The sequence below is a fragment of the Trichomycterus rosablanca genome, chromosome 10 (genome assembly GCF_030014385.1).
Source record: "Trichomycterus rosablanca isolate fTriRos1 chromosome 10, fTriRos1.hap1, whole genome shotgun sequence".
In the NCBI taxonomy this organism is placed as follows: domain Eukaryota; kingdom Metazoa; phylum Chordata; class Actinopteri; order Siluriformes; family Trichomycteridae; genus Trichomycterus; species Trichomycterus rosablanca.
The window spans coordinates 15,753,631-15,781,343 of record NC_085997.1 but is presented as its reverse complement, the minus strand read 5'-3'; the positions used below and the strand labels follow the sequence as shown (position 1 = coordinate 15,781,343).

At 39.0% G+C, this 27,713-nt stretch overlaps 1 protein-coding gene across 6 annotated transcripts in view; it reads left to right on the top strand.

Moving 5' to 3' along the window:
- The window catches only part of usp54b (ubiquitin specific peptidase 54b), a 198,240-nt gene that overhangs the window by 86,333 nt on the left and 84,194 nt on the right, over nt 1-27,713 (top strand). For all 6 annotated transcript variants that reach the window (XM_063002872.1, XM_063002873.1, XM_063002868.1 and 3 more), the window contains exon 3: nt 25,404-25,496. In XM_063002872.1, coding sequence (XP_062858942.1) covers nt 25,404-25,496 — 93 coding nt within the window. The remainder of the gene's footprint in view (nt 1-25,403; nt 25,497-27,713) is intronic.

Genomic DNA, 27,713 nt, shown 5'->3' with positions numbered 1-27,713 from the left:
GTTGATCAGGGTGTGTTTCTCCGTACACAAAGCTGATCTGCATATGAACTCGACTTGTGCAGGTGAAATGATGCAGTCGGTACTTGACACGTGTCGGAGGGGGTGTGTGTCAGTTGGGGCGCTCCTCAGTCAGCAGTGGAGGGTAGTATCGGTAGAGGGAAAACGTAGGTGGATACGACTAGATTAGGAAGAAAATTGTAGGAAAAATTGCAAAAATAAAAAATTATAAATAAATAAATTTAAATACAAACATACTTTATTGTTTAAACCTTAGACAAGGCCCAGAGCAAATAGCGCTAACTAAATAGGTACATTTCAGCTTTTTTTTTTTTAAATCAGGAGGTACTTTATCTGACAGCTCAGCTAGCTGAGTCTCTGTTCACCTCGAACCCGTATATTAAAATCTTTCTTGACTGTGCACTTCAGAAAAAGAACAGCTTGTGTGAATGGGCTCCTTAGAAATGCTCTTGGGATATTTTTGCAAAAACGTGCAGTCAGCTTGTTTAAAATAATTGCTAGATGGATAGTCATGATACGCCATATGTTTAGACTAAATTATAATCCACTATTATAAGCTTTTTTTTAGATGCCAATTAGCTTGTTTACTGGGTGCCTCTTGCCTGACTGTGCACCTGTTCAAGGGGAAAAGTGTGATTTTACTCATTAGTATGGAGGCATTAAGGCGATGTGCGGTGAGCATCAACATCAGTATCTTCGTCATGAGTACATTTCTGACTGAAGATAAAAGTAAACACATGAGTAATTTTAGATGGTCTGTGCAGTCAGGAGTGTTAATGACAGTTAATGCTGTGTATAATAAGTGTTATGCCAGATGTACAGTAATTGTCATTACAGAATTCATAAATGCAATTACAGCTTATTTTAGGTGCTAAATAAATTTTCATGACATTGTCATGACAAAAGTTTCTTAACAAGTACTGCTAAAATACACAGTCAGGTCACATTATTATGACCACAAGCTAATATCCAGAGTAGCCGTTGAGTATGTGCAGCAGCAAGGAGTATGTGTGCAGACAGCCTATTGCACACCTTATATACCCACCAAGCCAGCTCATGAAACATGACGTAAAAAAATTGTTGGTAGCATGTAAAGTATAATGCTCTTCTATGACTGACAGCCAAACCTATTGATGTAGATTGCATATCGGCATCTGTGCTATCGAAACGGATGGCCTCGCTAGTGGAGTCCTCGGCTCTAAAACAACACAGTCATTGTTTTTGTCACAGATTTATCTTCACTGTTAGCCCAATTTTTATGTTTTGCTAGCCAACGGTCCATGTTTCGGAGAGAGCTGAATACCATTAGATGAATTGTGTGTGTGTGTGTGGTCATCAAGACTAATGACATATGCCTCCTGTGGGTGAAAAATGAATTGCTTTAGTTTTAGAAGTAAAAAGATCTCAGGTAATGTCAAGCGTCATCTCTAGATGATGCTTGGTATTGCACATAGTGATCTTAGGCTTGTGTGCAGCTGCTCGGCCATGAAAAGACATTTCATTAAGCTACCGACAAACAGTTCTTGTGCTGATGTTGCTTCCAGAGGAGGTTTGAGAACTCAAGCAAGTGATGCAACAAAAGCACCTTGTGATTACAGCTACGTGAAACGTAGTGCTTTACGTTTTACCTGTTATTGCTCCTCAACATTTTTATTTTACAGTTATTTTACACACGGTTAACCACATGCATGGCTAAAATATATGAACTGACTTGTAACAAGGGTGACATACAAAGAGCTCTTTAGTATGATTCATTGCAATATTTGTTATGATGGAGATTTTCCTTTTAGATGCCTATTGTGTAATTTACAGCATATTGCTTACCTTTCTTATCTAACTGTTAACTTGTTCAAGGTGAAATGTGTAATTTTACTTTTATTAGTAGGGAAGCAATAAAGCAATGTTCACAGTGAATCTTATCTCATGAACTCATTCAAATACGCAGCCCTCCGGGTTTTTGCTCGCTTTTCTCTACTGGGTCACTATGTGCTTTTGCCTTCATTAATCTCCCCCCTCCGCTAGTCAGCCAGATCAAACCCAGATTTTATGGTGATTGCAGCATTTAAAAGACCAGTTTTTAGATTTACCCACCAGCAGCTCATGCAATCATTTATGATAGAATTATCCAGAAATTAGTGAGCTAGACATACCTGGTGGAAGTGCAATAATGAAGCAGTGATGGATGACAATTTATTTTAATCCTCAATGTGGGCTGAGGATAACATATCACTGAAACTGAAACTCAAAGATAATGCAGCTCATTAGTTTTATTTATAAAGGTAAAACACATGACAAGTATGTGGACACCCAAACTTTGCATACTTGCAGGATTCAGGACGTATTTAGACACCTTGACTTTTTGAACACTGTGTTGTGGATTTGTTTTTGAATGGATATAACGTCGTGTTACACGAGTCTACACTTAATAATACAGTGGTACCTTGAAACTCAACGTCAATTGGTTCTGGGAGTTTAAAAGGCGTTTCAAGGTATTTTTTTCCCATAAGGATGTATGGGAAACCTGTTATTGTGTTCCATGGTCCTGTGGAACTGCATACATTTTAGGCTAATGTAAAATAATGGGGATGTTTTTAACACTTACAGTGGGGCCAAAAAGTATTTAGTCAGCCACTGATTGTGCAGGTTCTCCTACTTAGAAAGATGAGAGAGGTCTGTAATTTTCATCATAGCTACACTTCGACTATGAGAGACAAAATGAGAAAAAAAAATCCAGGAAATCACATTGTAGGATTTTTAAAGAATTTATTTGTAAATTATGGTGGAAAATAAGTATTTGGTCAATAACAAAAGTTCAACTCAATACTTTGTAACATAACCTTTGTTGGCAATGACAGAGGTCAAACGTTTCCTGTAAGTCTTCACCAGGTTTGCACACACTGTAGCTGGTATTTTGGCCCATTCCTCCATGCAGATCTCCTCTAGAGCAGTGATGTTTTGGGGCTGTCGCTGGGCAACACGGACTCCACAAATTTTCTATGGGGTTGAGGTCTGGAGACTGGCTAGGCCACTCCAGGACCTTGAAATGCTTTTTACGGAGCCACTCCTTTGTTGCCCGAGCGGTGTGTTTGGGATCATTGTCATGCTGGAAGACCCAGCCACGTTCCATCTTCAATGCTCTCACTGATGGAAGGAGGTTTTGGCCTAAAATCTCACGATACATGGCCCCGTTCATTCTTCCCTTAACACGGATCAGTCGTCCTGTCCCCTTTGCAGAAAAACAGCCCCAAAGCATGATGTTTCCACCCCCATGCTTCACAGTAGGTATGGTGTTCTTGGGTTTTTCTTCTTCCTCCAAACACGACGAGTTGAGTTTTTACCAAAAAGTTTCATTTTGGTTTCATCTGACCACATGATATTCTCCCAATCCTCTTCTGGATCATCCATATGCTCTCTGGCAAACTTCAGACGGGCCTGGACATGTACTGGCTTAAGCAGGGGGACACGCCTGGCACTGCAGGATTTGAGTCCCTCTCGGCGTAGTGTGTATACTGATGGTAGCCTTTGTTACTTTGGTCCCAGCTCTCTGCAGGTCATTAATCAGGTCCCTCCGTGTAGTTCTGGGATTTTTGCTCACCGTTCTCATGATAATTTTGACCCCACGGGATGAGATCTTGACCCCAAGGGAGATTATCAATGGTCTTGTATGTCTTCCATTTTCTTACAATTGTTCCCACAGTTGATTTATTCACACCAACTTGCTTGCCTATTGTAGATTTACTCTTCCCAGCCTGGTGCAGGTCTACAATTTTCTTCCTGGTGTCCTTCGACAGCACTTTGGTCTTGGCCATGGTTGAGTTTGGAGTCTGACTGTTTGAGGCTGTGGACAGGTGTCTTTTATACAGATAACGAGGTCAAACAGGTGCCATTAATACAGGTAACGAGTGGAGGACAGAAGAGCTTCTTAAAGAAGAAGTTACAGGTCTGTGAGAGCCAGAAATCTTGCTTGTTTGTTATTGACCAAATACTTATTTTCCACCATAATTTACGAATAAATTCTTTAAAAATCCTACAATGTGATTTCCTGTATTTTTTTTTCTCATTTTGTCTCTCGTAGTTGAAGTGTACCTATGATGAAAATTACAGACCTCTCTCATCTTTCTAAGTAGGAGAACCTGCACAATCAGTGGTTGACTAAATACTTTTTGACCCCACTGTATACACTGAAAGCCCTGGCTGTGCCGTTATTTCCTATGGAGTGTGATGGTGCACAAAGCTTAACGTGACTTATTGTACTAAAACAACAAGCGAGGAATTTCATTAGTGAAGAGAACTTATGAGCAGTAATAATTAAGAGAATTTTAGTCTATGTCATTATTTTAGTACATTAAGTACTAAGTAAATTTTTTTTAAGGATAAATGTCTTAGATTCTCTCGGAAAAGCACCCCGAGCTGTAACACAAGTTTAAAAGTTAAACGGGAGGAAAATTCAGCTACACACAGATACATGTGGATGATTTCAGAATGGATTTGATGGTTATTCCACACAAATGCAGATTCTTCTCATATTCACACTTTGATAACGTCTTACTGCACCACTCTAGCCAACCGCTGAACAAAGCGGCTGTTCATTGTTGATTTGAAATTAAATGAACAATTAAAAAAAAAAAAGGCTGAACACGTTTAGTTTAAGGTAAACGTTTAAGGGTTCAAATTTCTCGATGAAGGGTGCCAAGTTTTAAAGATTTTGAGTTTAGGGGAAGTCGAGTTTCAAGGTACTGCTGTAGTGATAAAATATAAATGAATTCAAATAAAAAACTGAAATATTTGATTCACCAAAGTATTCAGACTCTTTGCTATGGCACATCAACTTATGGTCTGGTGCATCCTGTATGCCATGATTTATCCTTGATTGCCATGATTAAAATATTTAGATGTACCTAAAACTCGGAGTACGTCTTTTGCTAATTTAATTGATTGGATATAGTTTGTACCTTAGACTTTTATTTTTTATAAAGGTCCACAATTCACTCTGCACTATCAAAACAAAAGCCATAGTCTAAACTGTTTGGGGATCGTCACAATTTTGGCAAGGCATAGATCAGTGAAAAGATATAAAACAATAAGGCTTTGAGTTTTTCAAGGACCACAGTGGCCTCGCTAATTTTGAAATAGAAGACGCTTGGCACAACCTTCAAAGAAGAACCTTAAATGAATCTAAATTAAAGTGGGCATCCAGGCAAGAGGGACTTTGGTCAGAGAGGAAGAAAAAACTCAATCGTTGTTCTAAAAGAGTGGGAGAACCTGTTAGATCTTTATAGCACTTTATTTATCAAGTCTTTATTGCACAGTGGCAGGACAGAATTTCATTTATACTAATAAAACATAGTTTTAAAACAAAGTTTAACTCTTTGTGCAGAACAGCAAGTTCTGTGTGAAGTAAAAGCACTTAAAGGCAGTACCACCTTGATAAAACCATCACTACAGCTAAATGTGGTAGATTCACCATCATGATGTGTTAGTGCTTCTTAGCAGCAAGGACAGGAAGACTGGTATGAATTGAAGTATGAACAAATCAAGCCACAACTCTGATCACAATGACTAGGATCATAATTAAGATGATAATGACCCAAAGTATATAGCCCAAACAACACTGGATTAGCTTGGGGGCAAATCTCTGAATGTCTTTGATCCTTCAAATATTTGAATATAGCAGTTTTAACAGAGCTTAAGAGAATCTGCCATATAGAATTGAGTAAACTGCCCAGATCTAATGAGCAAAATTTGTAGCGATGTATTCAAGAAGCCCAAATGGTTCTCTACAACGTATTGAATAAAAAGACTGAATCCTTTTTAGAATAAGTAATTTCAGTGTTTCATTTAATTCATTTTGTAGAAACACTAATTACACATGATAAAGAAGTTGAAACATGATTAATCAATTTCACAACACAATGTGTGCAAAAAGTCAAGGGGTCTAAAGACTTTCTGAATCCAATGTATGACAGCCAACCCCTATTTTAGACAGGTATGATTGTCTGAATATATACAATTATGTTAGACAGCCAGATGATGACCCTGCCACGCATCGATTTTTAGTTTGGCTTTTTGAAATTTCCATTGAGTTAGCTAATGAAAGCTAATAGTTAACAATAGCTGATGTAAACAAATGTAGGTTTTGCAAAACAACCAACTTAATGAAGTCACATGCTATGCTAGGACAAGGTGTCACTACACTTGTTTGAAAAATGTCATTTGAATACTTTATTATATTTAGTTTCACTGACTTAAACATGTAAGGAGTTAATCCATCTAGCATTTGTTATGCTAACTACATCTAGTGTTTCATGTCCACTTTAATTCACTATAACAGCTGTATTCACAATTGTGCACATTTCTTTTAAGGGTTAGGGTTAGTGTGTAACATAATTGTGGATAGATGTGTTTAAATCTCACATTTTTTTTTATTTAAAATGTAAATAATTGTATGCAGTGTGAGTGGCCTTTTCAAACTTTGGAAAGAAAGACTTTAAGCTAGCAGATTAAGATCCATTCACCTTCATTGTGAAAAGCCACTGGGATTTTTCTTCCTTTTAGAGGAGATATTGAAGTATTCTGCTGGCAGCAAACATGCAGAGTCAGCCTTGTTTACAATCAAGATTTATGGACTGGACTGTTACTGGACACTGTGGAGAAGCCCAGGGAGTCATTGCTGATACCCTTAGTACCTTGTTGCTCACTTTTTAATATCAGCTGTTATATTGGGCAAAGGTGGCATGATGTCCAATTTCTGTAGAGAATTTAAGACTTCTGTGATTGTAGCAGTGTTTGTTCATGCATTACCGTATTTTCTTTTTCAACCTTGTGAAAATAATGTATGTGCACTGATGTGCTAAATGTATTATGTATACACTATATGCAGATGTTTTTAATCCTGTACATTAATTAAATGCAAGTCATTTAATGTGTAATATAATGAGTCCATGAAATTTGGTGTGATAAACTTAAAAATCTTTAAAAACACATTATACACCGACTAGGCATAACATTATGACCACTGACCGATGAAGTGAAACACTATTTATCTCTTCATCACTGCACCTGTTAGTGGGTGGGATATACAGTGTATCACAAAAGTGAGTACACCCCTCACATTTCTGCAAATATTTCATTATATCTTTTCATGGGACAACACTATAGACATGAAACTTGGATATAACTTAGAGTAGTCAGTGTACAGCTTGTATAGCAGTGTAGATTTACTGTCTTCTGAAAATAACTCAACACACAGCCATTAATGTCTAAATAGCTGGCAACATAAGTGAGTACACCCCACAGTGAACATGTCCAAATTGTGCCCAAATGTGTCGTTGTCCCTCCCTGGTGTCATGTGTCAAGGTCCCAGGTGTAAATGGGGAGCAGGGCTGTTAAATTTGGTGTTTTGGGTACAATTCTCTCATACTGGCCACTGGATATTCAACATGGCACCTCATGGCAAAGAACTCTCTGAGGATGTGAGAAATAGAATTGTTGCTCTCCACAAAGATGGCCTGGGCTATAAGAAGATTGCTAACACCCTGAAACTGAGCTACAGCATGGTGGCCAAGGTCATACAGCGGTTTTCCAGGACAGGTTCCACTCGGAACAGGCTTCGCCAGGGTCGACCAAAGAAGTTGAGTCCACGTGTTCGGCGTCATATCCAGAGGTTGGCTTTAAAAAATAGACACATGAGTGCTGCCAGCATTGCTGCAGAGGTTGAAGACGTGGGAGGTCAGCCTGTCAGTGCTCAGACCATACGCCGCACACTGCATCAACTCGGTCTGCATGGTCGTCATCCCAGAAGGAAGCTGACGCACAAGAAAGCCAGCAAACAGTTTGCTGAAGACAAGCAGTCCAAGAACATGGATTACTGGAATGCCCTGTGGTCTGACGAGACCAAGATAAACTTGTTTGGCTCAGATGGTGTCCAGCATGTGTGGCGGCGCCCTGGTGAGAAGTACCAAGACAACTGTTTCTTGCCTACAGTCAAGCATGGTGGTGGTAGCATCATGGTCTTGGGCTGCATGAGTGTTGCTGGCACTGGGGAGCTGCAGTTCATTGAGGGAAACATGAATTCCAACATGTACTGTGACATTCTGAAACAGAGCATGATCCCCTCCCTTCGAAAACTGGGCCTCATGGCAGGTTTCCAACAGGATAACGATCCCAAACACAAGCTCCAAGATGACAACTGCCTTGCTGAGGAAGCTGAAGGTAAAGGTGATGGACTAAACCCAATTGAGCACCTGTGGCGCATCCTCAAGTGGAAGGTGGAGGAGTTCAAGGTGTCTAACATCCACCAGCTCCGTGATGTCATCATGGAGGAGTGGAAGAGGATTCCAGTAGCAACCTGTGCAGCTCTGGTGAATTCCATGCCCAGGAGGGTTAAGGCAGTGCTGGATAATAATGGTGGTCACACAAAATATTGACACTTTGGGCACAATTTGGAGATGTTCACTGTGGGGTGTACTCACTTATGTTGCCAGCTATTTAGACATTAATGGCTGTGTGTTGAGTTATTTTCAGAAGACAGTAAATCTACACTGCTATACAAGTTGTACACTGACTACTCTAAGTTATATCCAAGTTTCATGTCTATAGTGTTGTCCCATGAAAAGATATAATGAAATATTTGCAGAAATGTGAGGGGTGTACTCACTTTTGTGATACACTGTATTAGGCAGCAAGTGAAACATTTTATCCTCAAAGTTGATGTGTTAGAAGCAGGAAAAATGGGCAAGTGTAAGGATTTGAGCGAGTTTGACAAGGGCCAAATTGTGATGGCTAGACGACTGGGTCAGAGCATCTTCAAAACTGCAGCTCTTGTGGTGTGTTCCCGGTCTGCAGTGGTCAGTATCTATCAAAAGTGGTCCAGGAAGGAACAGTGGTAAACCTACGACAGGGTCATGGGCGGCCAAGGCTCATTGATGCACGTGGGGAGCGAAGGCTGGACCAACAGACGAGCTACTGTAGCTCAGATTGCTAAAGAAGTTAATGCTGGTTTTGATAGAAAGGTGTCAGGACTCCATGCCTCGATGGGTCAGGGCTGTTTTGGCAGCAAAAGGGGGACCGACACAATATTAGGGAAGTGGTCATCATGTTATGCCTGAACGGTGTATGTATGTTCAATGGATTCAGAAAGTATTCAGACCTCTTGATTTCTTGGGGATTTGATTTGAATGAATATGATTGCCATGTTTACAATATTGTCTGCAATTAATCAATTAATCACTCATAATGATAATATAAAAACGTGATTTTAGAGGGAAAGATGGTGGTTGGGGATTGTTGGTCTGGCCATAAATTTGATCAGAGACCAAATCCAAGTGACAGTGTAATTGAATTGACCCATATGGGTGGGCTTTTTATTGTTAACTTTATGACAAATTCCATCCAGTGTGCCAGCTGTAATAATATCTCTCTGCGGAGCCGCATGGGCATGACTTATCATGTGTTTTAAGCTCCTAACTGTTGTCTCATTATTTTGTGTAAGCTGTTTTCTTATTGTATTTCTAAGGCTGAACTATTTTCTTATTCATGTATTTATTTATTTATTTAATATCACAAATATACATTCTCATTTTGAAGAACACAAAGATGCGCTATATAACAAAAAGTATGTGAAAATTAGGTGTTTCAGTCACATATATTATTAACGTGAATAAATAAATTTTTTATAGAAAAAAAGTGCTTTCAACTTAATAGCAGCAGTTTGGAATGTCAGTACTGGGTAGGTATTTCTAATACAAAATCAATGTCTGACTTCACAAATCCTCTTTCAACTGAATAGGTATAAATTCACCCATTTTTATGTGCATCAGAATGCATGTCTGTGTTATTGTCTTAGTGATCTCATCATGTCCCAGTTTTAAAATCTTGACAAAGTGGCCAGATATATTATTAAAATTATATAAAGTCTCCTGGTACTTTATGGAGTCCCTGATGCAGTGTATTTTAACAAGATTTACACTGATCAGCCATAACATTAAAACCACCTCCTTGTTTCTACACTCACTGTCCATTTTATCAGCTCCACTTACCATATAGAAGCACTTTGTAGTTCTACAATTGTAGTCCATCCATTTCTCTACATACCTGTTTAGCCTCCTTTCACCCTGTTTTTCAATGGTCAGGACCCCCACAGAGCAGGTATTATTTAGTTGGTGGATGATTCTCAGCACTGCAGTGATAATGACATGGTGGTGGTGGTGTGTTAGTGTGTGTTGTGCTGGTATGAGTGGATCAGACACAGCAGCGCTGCTGGAGTTTTTAAATACCGTGTCCACTCACTGTCCACTCTATTAAACACTCCTATTTAGTTGGTCCACCTTGTAAATGTAAAGTCAGAGACGATCGCTCATCTATTGCTGCTGTTTGAGTTGGTCATCTTGTAGTCCTTCATCAGTGGTCTCGGGGTGCTGTTGGCTGGATGTATTTTTGGTTGGTGGACTACTCTCAGTTCAGCAGTGACAGTGAGGTGTTTGAAAACTCCATCAGCGCTGCTGTGTCTTATCCACTCATGCCATCACAACACACACTAACACATCACCTCCATGTCAGTGTCACTGCAGTGCTGAGAATGACCCACCACCCGAATAATACCTGCTCTGTAGTGGTCCTGTGGGGGTCCTGACCATTGAAGAACAGCATGAAAGAGGGCTAACAAAGCATGCATTGAAACAGATGTATTACAGTAAGTAACTGTAGAACTACAAAGTGCTCCTATATGGTAAGTGGAGCTGATAAAATGGACAATGTGTGTTGAAACAAGGAGATGGTTTTTTTATGTTATGGCTGATCGGTGTATATGACCTTTGGAGTACAAGCAGTCCTAAAACAGCATTCAGATTTTATCATATTTAATAGTGGTTCTTCTCTGTATAAATGTTACACCAAATGTATCATGATTGTTGCCAAAAAGGTTGAGTTTTATACAAATTTTATACAAACTAAATCACCAAGGCTGCCAAAATTTCCAAGACTAACTCACATAAACGAATAGAGAAACATAATGAGTGTAGGTGCTTCCAGGCAGGTTTTAGGCAGTTGATATCATACTACACTCATTGGCATGAATAAAGATGCTGAGCAGACCCAGCGGGTTTCTTAGTAAGTCACATAGTGCAGTAGCGTTAGTCACACATACTGCTTCAACAGCTACAATGACTAAATAAGATTTGTGTTTAGATATATAAGTAGATTAGGGAAATTGGGGTTAAATTGCTCAAGTGGACACAATAATTATGTAATAGCTAAGTAAGAAAAGGCAGGAGAGTAAAATAATTAGTAAAAAGTAAATGTATTAAATAATATGATGTTATCCTAAAGTTACTGAGTTAACTGGATTCAATTTAATTATAGTTAATTGTACATATCTGATCTGTTAATTTTTTAAGCTGTTTTCTATCATGTTGCCATCACAAAAAGGTCATTTATTACAAACCTGCTATTGTTGTTGGTGTTAAATCTTCTGGACATCAAAACTTCTTTATTTGTACTCAGTATATTGTGTGATTAGTTGCTGGCAAATGTCTAATACATATGTCGTACATACATCTTAAATGCCACATTCATTTATGCTACATAAAAGGAAAGTATCATTCCTAGATGAACAGACATTTAGCAGCTATGCTACTTTAGATTCTACAGCTCGATTTAATCTTAAACATCAAACATGTAGCTTTGTGTGTCTTGCTTTCCTACCTTTGTTTTTACAAAGGAACAAACTTTCCTTTAATTCGCTGCTGTGTAAACCTAGAGAAATGCCATAGCCGATCACCTTAATGCCCACACCTGTCATACACATACATCCGTGTAGTGACACTGAATAAAAAGTTTGCTGGTAATGGTCAATTACTCACCATCCCCTGGATCCTTGTTAGTGCCCACATGTCATGACTGTGCCAAGTTACTGGCTTTTTGACAAGAGCAAAGCTTAAATAAGCAGCAAGCAGTGATAGTTGCTCCTCAAGCCCCCACTCTTCTGGGAAGGCTTTCCATAGAGTTTGGGGAGTTTTTTTTGTGGGAATTTGTGTTTATATACAGTTTGGGACAGAAGTCTAAGACCACTTGTGAAAGTGCTTTTATTTTGCCGTTTTCTTGAATTTTAATGAAGTGCTTGTCATTATAATTAATATAAACACCATTACAATTTGTTCTTCATAGTCAGGACCGCCACAGGACCACTACAGAGCAGGTATTGTTTGAGTGTTGGATCATTCTCAGCACTGCAGTGACACTGACATGGAGGTGGTGTGTTAGTGTGTGTTGTGCTCGTATGAGTGGATAAGACACAGCAGCGCTGATGGAGTTTTTAAACACCTCACTGTCACTGCTGGACTGAGAATAGTCCACCAACCAAAAATATCCATCCAACAGCGCCCCATGACCAACTCAAACAGCAGCAGTAGATGAGCAATTGTCTCTGACTTTACATCTACAGGGTGGACCAACTAGGTAGGAGTGTCTAATAGAGTGGACAGTGATATAAAAGTATATTTAGTATATAAAAACTCCAGCAGCGCTGCTTTGTCTGATCCACTCATACCAGCACAACACACACTAACACACCACCACCATGTCATTGTCACTGCGGTGCTGAGAATTATCCACCAACTAATTAATACCTGCTCTGTGGAGGTCCTGTGGGGGTTCTAACCATTGAAGAACAGGGTGAAAGCAGGCTAAAAGGGTATTTAGAGAAACGGATGGACTACAGTCAGTAATTGTAGAACTACAAAGTGCTTCTATATGGTAAGTGGAGCTGATAAAATGGACAGTGAGTGTAGAAACAAGGAGGTGGTTTTAATGTTATAGCTGATTGGTGTATACTGTACAACCCTTTAGGGTTAAGGGACTTGCCCAAAGGCCCAACAGTGGTAACCTGGCTGACGTGGGGCTTGAGTCAGTGATCTTTGATAGTGCAGTATGAACAAAGAAATCTTTCTTTGTTTACTAAGACTGTTTGTTGTATATTCCGATATAGTTCTATACACATCTAAACACATATAGTACAGTTTAAGGTGAAGAATGTTAACTTTCCAATTGAAACTGTATACATACAGTGGGGGAAATAAGTATTTGATCCCCTGCTGATTTTGTAAGTTTACCCCCTTACAAAGACTTGAACAGTCTATAATTTTTATGGAAGGTTTATTTTAACAGAGAGAGACAGAATATCAACAAAAAATCAAGAAAAAAAAGTTAAATTAAATTTGTATTTAATTAAGGGAAATAAGTATTTGATCCCCTACCAACCAGCAAGAATTCTGACCCCCACAGACCGGTTATGTGCCCATGAGGCACACAAATTAGTCCTGTCCCTGTATAAAAGACTCCTGTCACAGAATCAGTTTCTTCCGTTCAAATCTCTCGACCACCATGGGCAAGACCAAAGAGCTATCAAAGGACGTCAGGGACAAGATTGTAGACCTGCACAAGGCAGGAATGGGCTACAAGACCATCAGCAAGAAGCTTGGTGAGAAAGAGACCACTGTTGGTGCGATAATTCGAAAATGGAAGAAATACAAGATCACAGTCAATCACCCTCACTCTGGAGCTCCATGCAAGATCTCACCTGGTGGGGTAAGAATGATTCTGAGAAAGGTGAGGTGTCCAGAATTACATGGGAGGAGCTTGTCAATGATCTCAAGGGAGCTGGGAGCACAGTCACCAAGAAAACATTAATTAATTAAAAAAATAATTTATAACTTTTATTTAATGTTTTTTTTCTGGATTTTTTGTTGATATTCTGTCTCTCTCTGTTAAAATATACCTTACATAAAAATTATAGACTGTTCAAGTCTTTGTAAGGGGGTAAACTTACAAAATCAGCAGGGGATCAAATACTTATTTCCCCCACTGTAACCTTATTATATTAGCTTTTATAATGGATTTAAGCTGTACATCAGTCAGTGTGTGCATCTGTTATCCAACTGAAAAGCTTAAAAAAAAAAGATGCCCATTCCTAATCTAGATGTGCGTTAGTGACTATTCTATAGACTTTCAGTGGATTTCAGTGGTGAGTCACCACGATTAAATGTCTGTATTTCTATATGTTAGAGTTTTATTAAAATAGAAATGCTGTCTTAAAGAGATCTTGATTGTTCTTGGTGAGGTGGGCGAGAACAAACAGTACATTAGTATTTTATTGGTTCTTTCTTTGCTTTACTAAGAAAAAAAAAAGAACCAGTACAACAAAGACAAGCTGCTGTGAGCCTGAAAGCAGAGAAGACGCTATGATAATTGAAAGATTGAGTGGAAAGATTGCATTTTGGTTTGTCTTTGTGTTCATGATCAAAACTATTGAACAACCTGACTGTGCTGAGACTGTGCTGATTTGAAGTCTTTGTAATTGCATGCTGAGTGTATCCTTCCCATTCTTTTAGATAAAGGTTATGAGGATGCAAAGAAATTCTCACGTCTGCTTTGTGAGAGGAGAAAGTGAGTGGAAAGTGGGTGATCTTTGTAATCGGGCTTTTACACAGCAGATAAAGTAAGTCAGAAACTGGCAGTCGGAAAGCGAGTGTAGGATATGAGACATGAGTTCAAATCAGGAGACCATGCCTGTGTGAGCCTCATAACTTTATATAGACTTTACATGTTCCTGTAAGGAAGGGAAGTGCTCAGGTGGCATAGTCGTCTATTACACTAGCTCACCAATGCTGAGGTGCCATTGGCTGGCCGGGTGTCTACACAGACATGATTGGCTATGCCTGGGGGTTGGATTTCCACCCTGCCCAGGGTATTCCTGCCTTGCGCTTTCTGGTGAAAACCCTTGCAACCCTTACATTGCAGTGGTTTTGAGACTTTTTAAAGTTAATTTAGTTGAAAATAAAATTATTACTTATAAGAAAAAATAATATTACTTTGGATCATGTACGTAGAGTCCTCAGTCATGTAACTTTGTGGCAGGGCCTAATAATTTCTTGTTGGTGTTTTTGATTGACTATAGATGATTTTTCTATATTCATTAAGAAACTGAGGACTTAAATTGTTGTGATTGTAAAAGTATTTGTTTCTCTCAGTACTGCTTGACAGTCAGTTGTCTTTGTTGTCATATATTGCACTTTATTTGAAGTTACACACTTTCAATTGAAGTCAGGTCTGTACTACAGGCAGGTCAGTCTATCACCTGGACACTCTTATTATGAAGCCACATTGTTGTAACTAATGCAGAATGTGACTTATCCCTGAAAAAAAGACATCTAGATGGCAGCGTATTTTACTCCAAAATACATAACCCTCATCATTATGATGCCTTAATAGATGTGGAAGATACCCATGCAAATAGTTCTAACACACCGCATACCATACCATGAAAATGCTGGTTTTTAACTTTGTGTTTATAACAATTGTATTATCCTTTTTTACTTGGAGAACACAATGTCTGTTATTTTTAAAAACAGTTTAAAAACTGGACTTGTCAGACCACAGAACACATTTGCTCTTTGAGTTGTTTTGTCTCAGATGAGTTTAGGACCATAATACTGTAGGAGGTGACAATTACTAGATGTTCATTTATATATGGCTTCCTTTTTGTGTAGCACTGTCTAAACATGTACTGTATATGTAGATGTAGTGATAAACTGTGTTTAATGGCAATGGTTTTTTGAAGTAATGCAGAGCACATGTGGTTAGATTAAATACAGAAGAATATTGTTTTTTCAATGCAGGGCTGTCTGTGGTATTAAAGGCCACAGGAATTAATTGTTGATGTTCATCCTTGATTTTTAAATGCAAAAATTTGTCTGGATTAAAATCTTTTAAAATCTTTTCAGTCAAGCATTGAAGAAAATTTTTTAGACTGTTAAACCATTTGCAAAGAAGCAAACCTTGACCTACCATTAATTTATTAATAAACAGCTAAGCCTTTATTAATGCTCCTTTTTTACCCAATTATAACATTGCCTGTTACCTACTTAACTGTGGAAAGTTCTACAGTAATAAAAAATAATAATGGTGCCCAGGTGGCGCAGCGGGATTTTCCACTAGCGCCGAGATTCTGAACTCTTCGGTTTGAAACTCAGCGTTGCCACTGGTCGGCTGGGCGCCATCTAGCGGGCAGTGCCTGCAGCAGACTCTATTCGGCAACCATGTCTGCTAGGGCAGGATGACTGGACTATGTGTGTGGGGTCTTCAAATGCTGTGCAAAGAACCTGATTAGCAGATAGAGGCGCCTGTGCAGATTAAATAACTTTTTTTTAAAACATCCACAAACACTGTAACATTGAAGATATTTTCTTTGTGCAGTTTTTAATAAATCACTGTTTTCTGTTTTTATTTGCATTTTATTTGCTGTCCCAACTATTTTGGAATAGAGTTTGTACTGTATTTAGTATGGGTACTGTGTTAAAAAGGTGCCTATTTTGTACCTTTTCTTGATTGTAAGGGAACAGTATGTAGCTGTACCTATAGCTTTAAGTATGCATTTTAATAATTTGTACTATATTTTGTATCTACCTTAACAGTTATTTGACAGCTTTTAGAAATGTCATCTGTATGGAACCCTTACAAACAGATCACAAGCTTCTCTGTAGCATGGCTTAATATAACTAAAGCAGTTATAAAGGTGTGCTAAAGAAAGTTCTAATGAGAAGGGTAAAGCAAGGAGAGCGAGAGAACTGCTCTTAACATTACTCAATACAAAAAAAGGGTTTAATTAGAACTGTTCTCCTTACAACTCCCACAATATGAGTCACACTCACAAAGGCTCAATAGAACCTCCATCATGGTAATTACCACTCCACACACTTTGAGCACCAGCTACCACATAAGTACAAGAAAATGAAAGCATAGCCAGGAACAGTGTTGTGGAAGGAGATGTTTAGATATGCACCAGTGAGCCAAAATATTTGGACCATCTGCCCACAATTCTGTCAGAACCACCCTGCCCTGCCAATACATGGACTCCACAAGACATCTGATAAAGTGTCTTACAACCCCAAATCAGAAAATGCAAATAATAAAACATCTTACATTTACTTTGACATTTATTTGATTGCAGACAGGATGAACCTGAGATATTTCATGTTTTGTCTGCTCAACCTCATTTCATTTATTAATAAACATCCATTCCTGCATTTCAGTCCTGCAACACATTATGGGGTTGTCGTCATTTTCGCATTTTCTCCACACGTTCTCTATTGGGGACAGATCAGGACTGCAGGCAGGCCAGTCCAGTACCTGTACCCTCTTTCTTTCACAGCCATGCATTTGTAATGTGTGCAGCATGTGGTTTTGCATTGTCTTGTTGAAAAATGCATGGACGTCCCTGGAAAAGATGACGTCTTGAAGGCAGCATATGTTGCTCTAAGATCTCAATGTACTTTTCTGCATTAATGCTGCCATCACAGAAGTGTAAATGACCTTTGCCAAGGGCACTGACACAGCCCCATACCATGACAGACCCTGGCTCTTGGACTAGTTGCTGATAACAGTCTGGATGGTCCTTTTCGTCTTTGGTCTGGATTCATCTGACCACAATACACATTTCCACTGTGTGATGGTCCATCCTAGATGCCTCCGAGCCCAGAGAAGTCGACGCTGCTTCTAGACATGGTTAACGTAAAGTTTTAAGTGGCATTTGTGCATGTAACTGTATTGTAGTGCTTGACAAAGGTTTGCCCAAGTAATCCCTCACCTATGTGGTTATATCAGCTATTGTTGAGTGGCGGTTCTTGATGCAGTGCCGTCTGAGGGATCGAAGATCACAGGCATTCAGCTTAAGCTTGCACCCTTGGCCTCTATGCACTGAAATTCCTCTTTGATTCCTTGAATTGTTTAATGATATTATGCACTGTAGAGGGAGAAATATACAAATCCCTTCCAATCTTTCTTTGAGGTACATTGTTTTTAAACATATCAATAATTTTCTCACACATTTGTTGACAAACTGGAGATTTTCTGATCATCTTTGCTCATCAAAGACTCAGCCTTTCCTGGATGCTGCTTTTGTACCAAACCATGATTGCAATCACCTGTTGACATCACCTGTTTGGAGTCACATGATTATTTAGTTTTTTCACCTCATTACTAGCCCTAAATTGCCCATGTCACAACTTTTTTTGGAATGTGTTGCAGGCCTGAACTGCAGGAATGGAGGTATGTTAATAAATTAAATGAAGGTGAGCAGACAAAACATGAAATATTTTGGGTTCAAACTGTCTGCAATCAAATAAAAGTCAAAGTAAATGTAAGGAACACTGCATTTTTATTTTATTTGCATTTTCCACGCTGTCCCAACTTTTTCTGATTTGGTGTTGTAAATTAAAACATGTGAATGGCAAGGTGGATGGTCTTATAGTGCATCCTGGTGCCAATTTCTTCCGCAGTTAATGATGTATGTGTGTCTGGCTATCTACGAATATTTGGAGAAAACAGGATTCATTCACTGTCCAGTTTAAATGCCTGTGTGCTCATTGCAGGCACCTTCTAAATAGGACAGAAGCTAGCATGGGCACTTTAACTAGTCTGAAGCTACGTAGCCACATTCACAAAGCGGTTTTATGCACTGCGTGTTGTGACATAGTCACCTAATCACCAGTATTTCATTTTTCTGCTATTTGAGCCACAGTAGCTTTCTTGTTGGGCTACACAAGATACTATAGCTCTCAATTTCTCTATTATCACTAAGTCTTGACTGTGTATGGTATTGGGGAACACATGAATAGAGTGATGGTCCTAGGCATTTTGTTTTAGGACAAGAAACTAAATCTGCTGGGTTTTAGAATAAGACAAACACTTTAAAATTTAAGCTTTCTTGTACATTTCTGGTGGATTTTGAAATTAAGTCCATTAGAGGGACCTTTGTAACCGTGGATTAATCCTCCTCATTCTCTTCCTTTACCAATACTGTAGCTCATTTCTCTACTGCTCCTGTGCTGAAACATTACATTACTCTAGCCTGGATGCTGTCCAACAGCAGCTATTAACAGTGAGAAGCCACTTTATTTTAGCAGATAGAGCTATATGAATAAGCAAAGCTAACCTCTGGATCTTTGGGAATTTTCAAATAAATTTGTTGATTGATTTTTCCATAGTTTGCTAAACAAGTCATTTTGCACAAATTGAATTTAGCCCACTCTAGGAAAAGTGCTGGGTTGCAATTTGATTGTACTGTGGAAAATGCATTTTATTAGCTAGACGTTATTGCACCATTGGGTGTGTATGAACTCAGAGGTACAGCCGTAGTGGTGACAAATGTACGTTACTCTGGTGCAGTGTACACAGTGTAGCATCCTAACATTCCCCTTAGGAATTGATTGAGACGGTGCTGACGCACTGAGGGATGTGTCCGTCACACTGAGTCATCCCTGCATTCCCTCCTGCCCACGTCAAACACACACAAGTATGAAATGTAAATCCCTGCACACGTCAATCACACACACATACGAAATGTAAACCATATATATATACTGATCAGCCATAACATCTGTCCATTTTATCAGCTCCACTTACCATATAGAAGCACTTTGTAGTTCTACAATTACTGCCTGTAGTCCATCCGTTTCTTTATATACTTTCTTACTTTCACCCCGTTCTTTAATGGTCAGAACCCCCACAGGACCACTACAGAGTAGGTATTATTTGAGTGGTGGATGATTCTCAGCACTGCAGTGACACTGACAATGGTGGTGGTGTGTTAGTGTGTGTTGTGCTGGTATGAGTGGATAAGACACAGCAGCGCTGATGGAGTTTTTTAAACACCTTAATGTCACTGCTGGACTGAGAATAGTCCAGCAACCAAAAATATCCAGCCAACAGCGCCCCGTAGGCAGCGTCCTGTGACCATTGATGAAGGTCTAGAAGATGACCAACTCAAACAGCAGCAATAGATGAGCGATCGTCTCTGACTTTACATCTGCAAGGTGAACCAACTAGGTAGGAGTGTCTAATAGAGTGGACAGTGAGTGGACACGGCATTTTGAAACTCCAGCAGCGCTGCTGTGTCTGATCCACTCATACCAGCACAACACAGACTAACACACCACCACCATGTCATTGTCACTGCAGTGCTGAGAATTACCCACCACCTAAATAATACCTACTCTGTGGAATTCCTGACCATTGAAGTACAGGGTGAAAGCAGGTTAAACAGGTATGTAGAGAAATGGATGGACTAAAGTCAGTAATTGTAGAACTACAAAGTGCTTCTATATGGTAAGTGGAGCTGATAAAATTAACAGTGAGTGTAGAAACAAGGAGGTGGTTTTAATGTTATGGTTGATTGGTGTATATATAATTATTAACAGCAACTCAGATTTTGTGTTTCATATTTTTTAATTCAGATAATTATATAGACAGTGATCACTGTCCGTAATACAATTAATCATCTAAGTAATACAACCTGTATCTTCCTTTTCTTCACTGTTCCGGGTGCTTGGTTGGCACAGAAGTAAATGATGTCAGCTCACTACAGCTGAGATCCAGGGTTTGAATTCTGCAATGTGCTATTGGCTGAGAGGGAAATACTGAAGGCCCCACAATGGATTGGCGTCCTGTCTACAGTGTGTTACTGAGTTCATATTTCTTATTCTTTTAATTACCCAGTTCTGTGTGTTCAATTATGAATATGCCTATTATAAAATAGTTTGTCTATTGAACTTAAGTGAGCTTAGGTTAGGCTCACCATAATTGTGTTGTAAAAATGAATTATCAAAAAAAAAAAAAAAAAAATATTTGGTAAGAATCAAAGTGACACAATATGTGGTGTCTGTGCTATGTATTTAATATAGTGATGCAGGGTGCTTGTTGGACACAGAGGCCTAATTTACCAGCCCACTACCTCTAAAACTCAAATCTCAGGTATGATATTTGGCAGTGCCATCAGCTTGGCTACCAGCCACCCAACTGATACCATTGGCCAGTATATTAAACTATATATAAATTGATGCTCCTATTGTGGCCTAAAGCAAAATAATGGCATGCATTTCTTAGTCAGATTGTTAATTTCAGATATTAATTGATAAATCATTTTAAGTGTTTTGAGCACTCAACCAGAAAATCACTTGAAATTACCTTTACTGATTATTGTTCAAGTTACATAATCTTTAGTCATCAGATAAACAACTGTAATGACTGTGAGGAGAACTCATTCCAGACTTCTCTTAGGACTTATAAAGCCCCCCACACAATATTAGCAGAGGGCACCGACTGTCAAAAGTTGTGACTTTGCAGTATTTTATGTATACTGACAGTTTGCTATTGGGAATGTCAGGATGACCAAGGCACTGGATGCTATTTAATCAGATTCTTTTATCCCCACATCTTTCTTTTTATTAAAAATCACATTAGTTAAACTTTGGAGCAGAGAGTCTTAGTAGAGACAGCATATAGGATGAAAAGTGAAAACTAGAGAGAATAACATACAAGTCTACATGGCTGTTGTACTGTAAGTAGTCCCTATAAGTCCCTATAATCTCTAGTAAAAAAAAAACAGCACTGATCATTGTGTTACACCTACACTTTAGAATAAGAAAAAGCCCTTTATTTGTCATTTACACATATACAGATGTATAGTACAATGAAATTCTTTCTTCACATATCCCAACTTGCTTGGAAGCTGGGGTCAGAGCACAGGGTCAGCCATCATATGTCGCTCCTGGAGCAGAGAGTGTTAGGGGCCTTGCTCAAGGGCCCAACAGTGGCAGCATGGCAGAGCTGGGATTCGAACTCTCAACCTTTCAGTTGATATTCCAAAGCTCTACCCACTAGGCTACCACTGTCCATGTGATGAAAATAAGCCTTGAAATTCAGACTCACAAAAGTAGCTGAAAGCCTAACTGGCAAGGCAAATCCTAAATGAATAATGGGCTTGTTATACTGACTGCTTCATGTAGTACTTGGGTGTCAGGGAGTATAGTAGTTAGCTCACACAACAGATCGCTGACCTCAGTTGATCTATCGAGCAGCATCATATCCTGCCTCAGGCAGAGAGTTCCTTTGGGCATTGTTAGGTAGGTTGCCAGTTCAAGCTCCAGCACCACTAACTTGCCACAGTGTAGTTTCTAAGCAAGGTCTTTAAACCTAACTTGTATCTGATCATTATTATAAGTCACTTTAAATGTCATAAATGTAAATATAACAAATGTATCTGGCTGTGATTTATAAACTACGTAAAATATCTGGGATTTGGGTTTTACTTTTATGTTGACAAATTATGCGTGCAACTTTGACCCTTATCATTGGTTGATCATGTAAGGTGTTACATGCAACGAGAGAGCAGCAGCTTACTTAGCAACAGTAACCCAAATGTATAGTTCAATTACAGAAAACTATAAAAATATTCAATTTTATTCTAAACTTAAAAATTTTAAGTAATCAACTTTCTGTTAAATCACAGACGCTACACAATGCTTTTGTGGATAGTATACCAATAACTTTATTCCTATAATTATTAAATATGGAGTTTCAGAAAATATTTGATCCTATATAGTATAACCGAGTATATTAGGCATGCTGAAAAGTGTTTAGTGTAATAGTGAATTTTCATGGCAACTGATTTATTAGTTTATTATATGGCCATGAAACAAAATAAAGTAAATGTATAAAGTCAAACAATTATTACAATTATATTAATAATTATTTGTTCTTTTTTTACATTTTCCCCAATTTTCCTCCCAATCTAGTTGTATCCAATTTCCCGATTGCATTATGCTTCCTCTCTACTGATGCTGATCCCACTTCTGATTAAAGTGAGTGAGACTGTCACCCGCCCCTCCGACACATGTGCAGTAGCTGACTGCATCTTTTCACCTGCACGAGGCGAGTTCATATGCAGATCAGCTTTGTGTATGGAGAGACACACCCTGTCCACACTATTCCCCGACTCTGTGCAGGCGCCATCAATCAGCCAGCAGAGGTCGTAACTGCATTAGTTGATGATGAGGTCCCTATCTGGCTTCCCGCCCTGTATGAACAACAAGCCAATCGCTGTTCATGTAGCCAGTCCAGCCGGATGGCAGATTCGAACCGATGAGTTTAAAATGTCAGCTCTGGTGTGCTAGCATGTTTTACCGTTACGCCACCTGAACGACCTATTATTTATTGTTAATATTTATATAATAATAATAATAATAATAATAATTAATTAATATTATTGTTGTTGTAAAATGCATTTGAATACATTATTATTATTATTATTTGTAAAATGCATTTTAAAATATTTAATTTAAATTAAGAAGATTATCTGTCTTATGTCTATATAAAGAATTTGTAATGCTTTGTTAAAGGAATAACTGTCTATGGATTAAATCTAACATAGTCAGTCAACTATCAAATTTCCCCAGATGAACACACACAAGCCACATACACAGACAATGCCACGGTCCACTAGTTACTTGAACCCCTTTAGCTTCAATTTTGTACCCACTGCAGGCTACTGTCCTCATGTTACCCTCAGTGACCCTTTTTTGAAAACCAAAATCTGTTCACCCTACATTTAATTGTATTTAAATCAGTTCAGTTCACCAGTAGAGACAGTTGGGAGCAGTTTGTGATTCTTTTCTTTAACTTGCTACCACAGAGAACACACACCTGTAAAGACATCTACAGTAGCCACAGTTGTTATTGTGGCCATGACCTGATGAAGCTTTTGGAAAATGTACAACACACAACTAGAGTTTCTCTAGTTAGACATATCTCCTTTCACCTTTGTTCTGTCTTTGCTCTAGTTTTACATTCATTTATACACTTTCTTTCATCATTTTATTAGCTAATGCTGCCAATGACTCATTCTTATTGATATTTTTACTTACTTTGCCAGCTTGGTGAACGATCCCACATTTTACAATTAGAGTATGCTATTAAACTTTAATTTATAATACTAGCAGCAGATACAGCTCATTTCTCTCTGTCTTTCAAAGTGTATAAAACATTGGCTTTAATTTACGTCCCTGGTCTGGAAGAGTAGGCCACCAGTATCACCTTGCTGTTTATAAGAGACAATGGTATGCTGTGACTGCCATCACTCCAATACAGCACTTTGGCTCCTACTTTGCATAGCCAGGAAGTTGGGTAGGCACATTCCAGTCAGTAGACGGGTCAAGATGTATCTCAAGATTGAATACGACTAGACTACTTTTGCTGGTAAGCGAGTGTTGGCAAAGTTTTATGTCTTGGTGGGTTTCCTCTGGGTACTACAGTTTTATTCTACTACCCCAAAAACATGCCGGAGGTGGACTAATTGTGATTATGTAACTAAATGTTTAAGTATTGGACTGCAATAGATTGGAGCCTTATCTAGGGGGTTTGTTTCTGCTTTGCATCCAGTGTTCCTGGGTGGTGCCGGATTTATCATGACCCTAAACAGGTTTAAGTGATCTGTGGAAATGATTAAGAAATAAGCAATAGGAAGACGGCAGTGTGTAATTTTGAGTTAGTGTCTTCCTGTCACTATAAAAGTTGTTTTTGTGAATATGTATAAACTTAAACCACAAGTAGCAAGCTACATACTAAATACTATGACCTTTACTGAAGGCAGGCTCACCCTGGTACCTCTGTGTTCTCCTTGCTGTCAGTCTCATTGTACAGTGGTCACTGTGACAGCTTAAAGTGTGCAGCTTTAGTTTCAGGTGGTTGATGAGTGCTTGAAGTTGCCGTAACCATGCGGCATTTGCCTTCTCCTTTAAATTTTATAATGAAGATGGAGTAAAGCTAATCGAAGTGACACATTAGAATTTAAGGCTGAAATACCCAAGCATGGCATAGACACACACAGGTATAGGTACACAAATGCACCATCTACCTGCATAGCTGTGATTTGTCTTACGTTCTCTGCACTCTGCAACAATCTTACAGTATCAGCTCTTCCCTCCCTTACTCTCTCTTCTTCTTCTGTCTGTCTCTATCTCTCTCACCTTCAATACCGGCTCTCTGATCTTAGCTCTTTCGCTTATACTTCCTTCCCAAGTGCTTGCTACTCTCGCTCTCTGCGGATCTGCGGCTCCCTTTTGTAACCTTCTCCTCTGTTCGGAACTTCCTCTCGGAAGAATTCCTGCTCTGTTTCGAGGATTAAGTGGAGTGGATACCTGGCACGCGATCGTTGGCCACAGGCTTGCAGGGCTCTCCCACACTTTGTTTTAGAGTGTTCGGAGTTCCGCAGTTAGCTTGGACGAAGAGAAAGAGTGTGGGACGGGGCGAGAGATGTGCTAATATGGGGGGGAGGGGGGTTGGGGGTAAGTGTGTGTGTTTTAGAGAAGATGCTGAAGCAAAGTGTTTGTGTTCTACTGTGCTAGTGATGCACTAGCCAGATTCTGCAGCAACTCTGTATTTCATGTGAAGAATCGTATTATGGATCTTTTTGGCAAGTTGATTTTTTTGGGGGGAACAATTAAACTTTACAGATTAAAGTGTAAACAATCTCACATTGATGTCTTTTTTAACTGCAGGTACTTTGGCATCTTGACATCTTTCGCAGAAGCTTCAGGCAGCTGACCACGCACAAGTGCATGGAGGACTCGTGTATCTTCTGTGCTTTAAAGGTAACTGTGGTTTCAGCATTTCTAAAGTATCCGCATGTTATGGATGGCTTTCTGCTTGTATTTACTGTACACATACAGCTGCAATCTGAAATATTTAACCACTCATCAAGGTTATTATGGCTGTGTGTATAGAATTGAATGGGAATATACAACAAGAATATTTCTATACAACCAATTTTGATAAGTTGACGTAATTTTGAGTGTAAATGATAAACATGTAGTTCTCTTGACAAATTTCCATGTGCACTATTATTTATTCCCCAGCCTCAGTACTTGGTGGAACATCCTTCGCCGTGATAACCTCTAATAAGCGAATTGTGCTAACACGCTTCTGACAACTCTTGTGGATTCTATGTAAATTCTTCTGATATAAGATTTTGTTTGGGATTCGGGGCGGCACGGTGGCTCAGTGGGTAGCGCTGTTGCCTCACAGCAAGAAGGTCCTGGCTTTGATCCCTAGGTGGGGTGGTCCGGGTCCTTTATGTGTGGAGTTTGCATGTTTTCCTATGTCTACGTGGGTTTCCTCTCAGAGCTCCGGTTTCCTCCCACAGTCCCAAGACATGTAAGTGAGGTGAATTGGAGATACAAAATTGCACATGACTGTGTTTGACATTAAACTTGTAAAGTGATGAATCTTGTGTAACCAGTAACTACCGGTCCTGTCATGAATGTAACCAAAGTGTGTAAAACTCCATTATAAACCCTCCATTATATTCCAGTACTGATTCCTTAAACAAGCTTTGGTTGACTATACAGTGTTCTTGGGAACATTATCTTGCTTCAAGTCTCATCATCAGCCAGGATCAGTTTCACCACATAGGCAGTACAGTACATTCGTTCTTGCTATTTATGTGAATCTTGATGCCAGTCACAGGGTCAAGACTGTCAGTTCCGGCAGAAGAAAAAAACCTCCCCACATCATCACTGACCCACCGTCATGCTTGACTGTAAGAATAGTGGGTGTGTTCGAAAACCTAGTGAGCTCCCTACATAGACAGCATTTTACGTCATCCTAGATGCGCTCCCGAGAAGAAGGCTGTTCGAATTCTTAGATGCCTTAAAATGCTGCTTAATAAGGCACCTTAAATCTGAACGTTTTTTTGACAGAATAATGAGGGAGCATCCGATGCTGCCTTGGTGGTAAAGGCTATCCCAGCATTCAGTGCGGCGTGACTTTTCTCACAAAAAAAATCTAAAATATGGTGGACGGGTGTGGAGCAAACATAAACAAATTCTCATTGATTTTTAATTTGTATAAACATGTACAAATGTAATTTATTTGCAAATTGGGGCTTGTCAGCGAATTTAACCATTTTTGGTACGCAGAGGGAGATGTTAGTTGACATGCTAGCGCATTGTGCCACCTCATCCCATTGATTTAAATGGAATGAGGCTAACTGTGTTAGCTTAGTAAGCGAAAAACTGATAAAATCTCTAAGTAGTGCGTTCGAATAACCTGACTTATAAGTTGATGACTTATTAGAATCCCCTCCACTTAGGCATCTGCCTATGTAGGCAGTAATGCAGCTCACTAGGTTTTCGAACAGACCCAGGATTCCTCTGGTCATTATCCTCACATTTCTTCTGCCAGACAAACCAATGATCCATATGGACAAACAGTTCCAGGTTTGATTTGTCACTCAATAAAACCTTGTCCCAGAACTCTGCAGGCATATCCAAATCCTTTCTGGTATATTTCTTTATTTGATCCTTTCTGTATTTTTGCTTGAGAGTGATGTCAACCTTTTTACTTTTTACTCTAAGCAGCTAGTTTCTCGTTGTGGGTTGGAGCCCTGCAATTTCATTCGGGATCAATAAAGTGTTTTCTTATCTCTTATCTTATCTTATGTGCATCCTTGGTTGTTAAATGATCTTTTTATGGTTGCCACTGACACACGTCCCAGCTTTTATCAGGGTTTTTTTTTCGTTGTCCTGGCGAGATTGCTAAAGCCCCAGGATAGATTTTTGGTCTTTCTCCCATGGCCAAGGCATTTATAGGTTAGAAAAATCTTGGAAATGTTTTTTTATACCCAGTGCCCTTTTGCTGAAAACTTTTGTAACCCAACTTTAGGCAACTAAGTAGCAGTAGGTCAGCAATATTATGTGGTGGTTGTAAAATTGTAACATTACAGTATCAACAAAATGTTCATTTATTATATTCATTCATTTGCTGCATTATTTTACTGATAAAGACTTTATTTAAAGCAAAAGCTATTA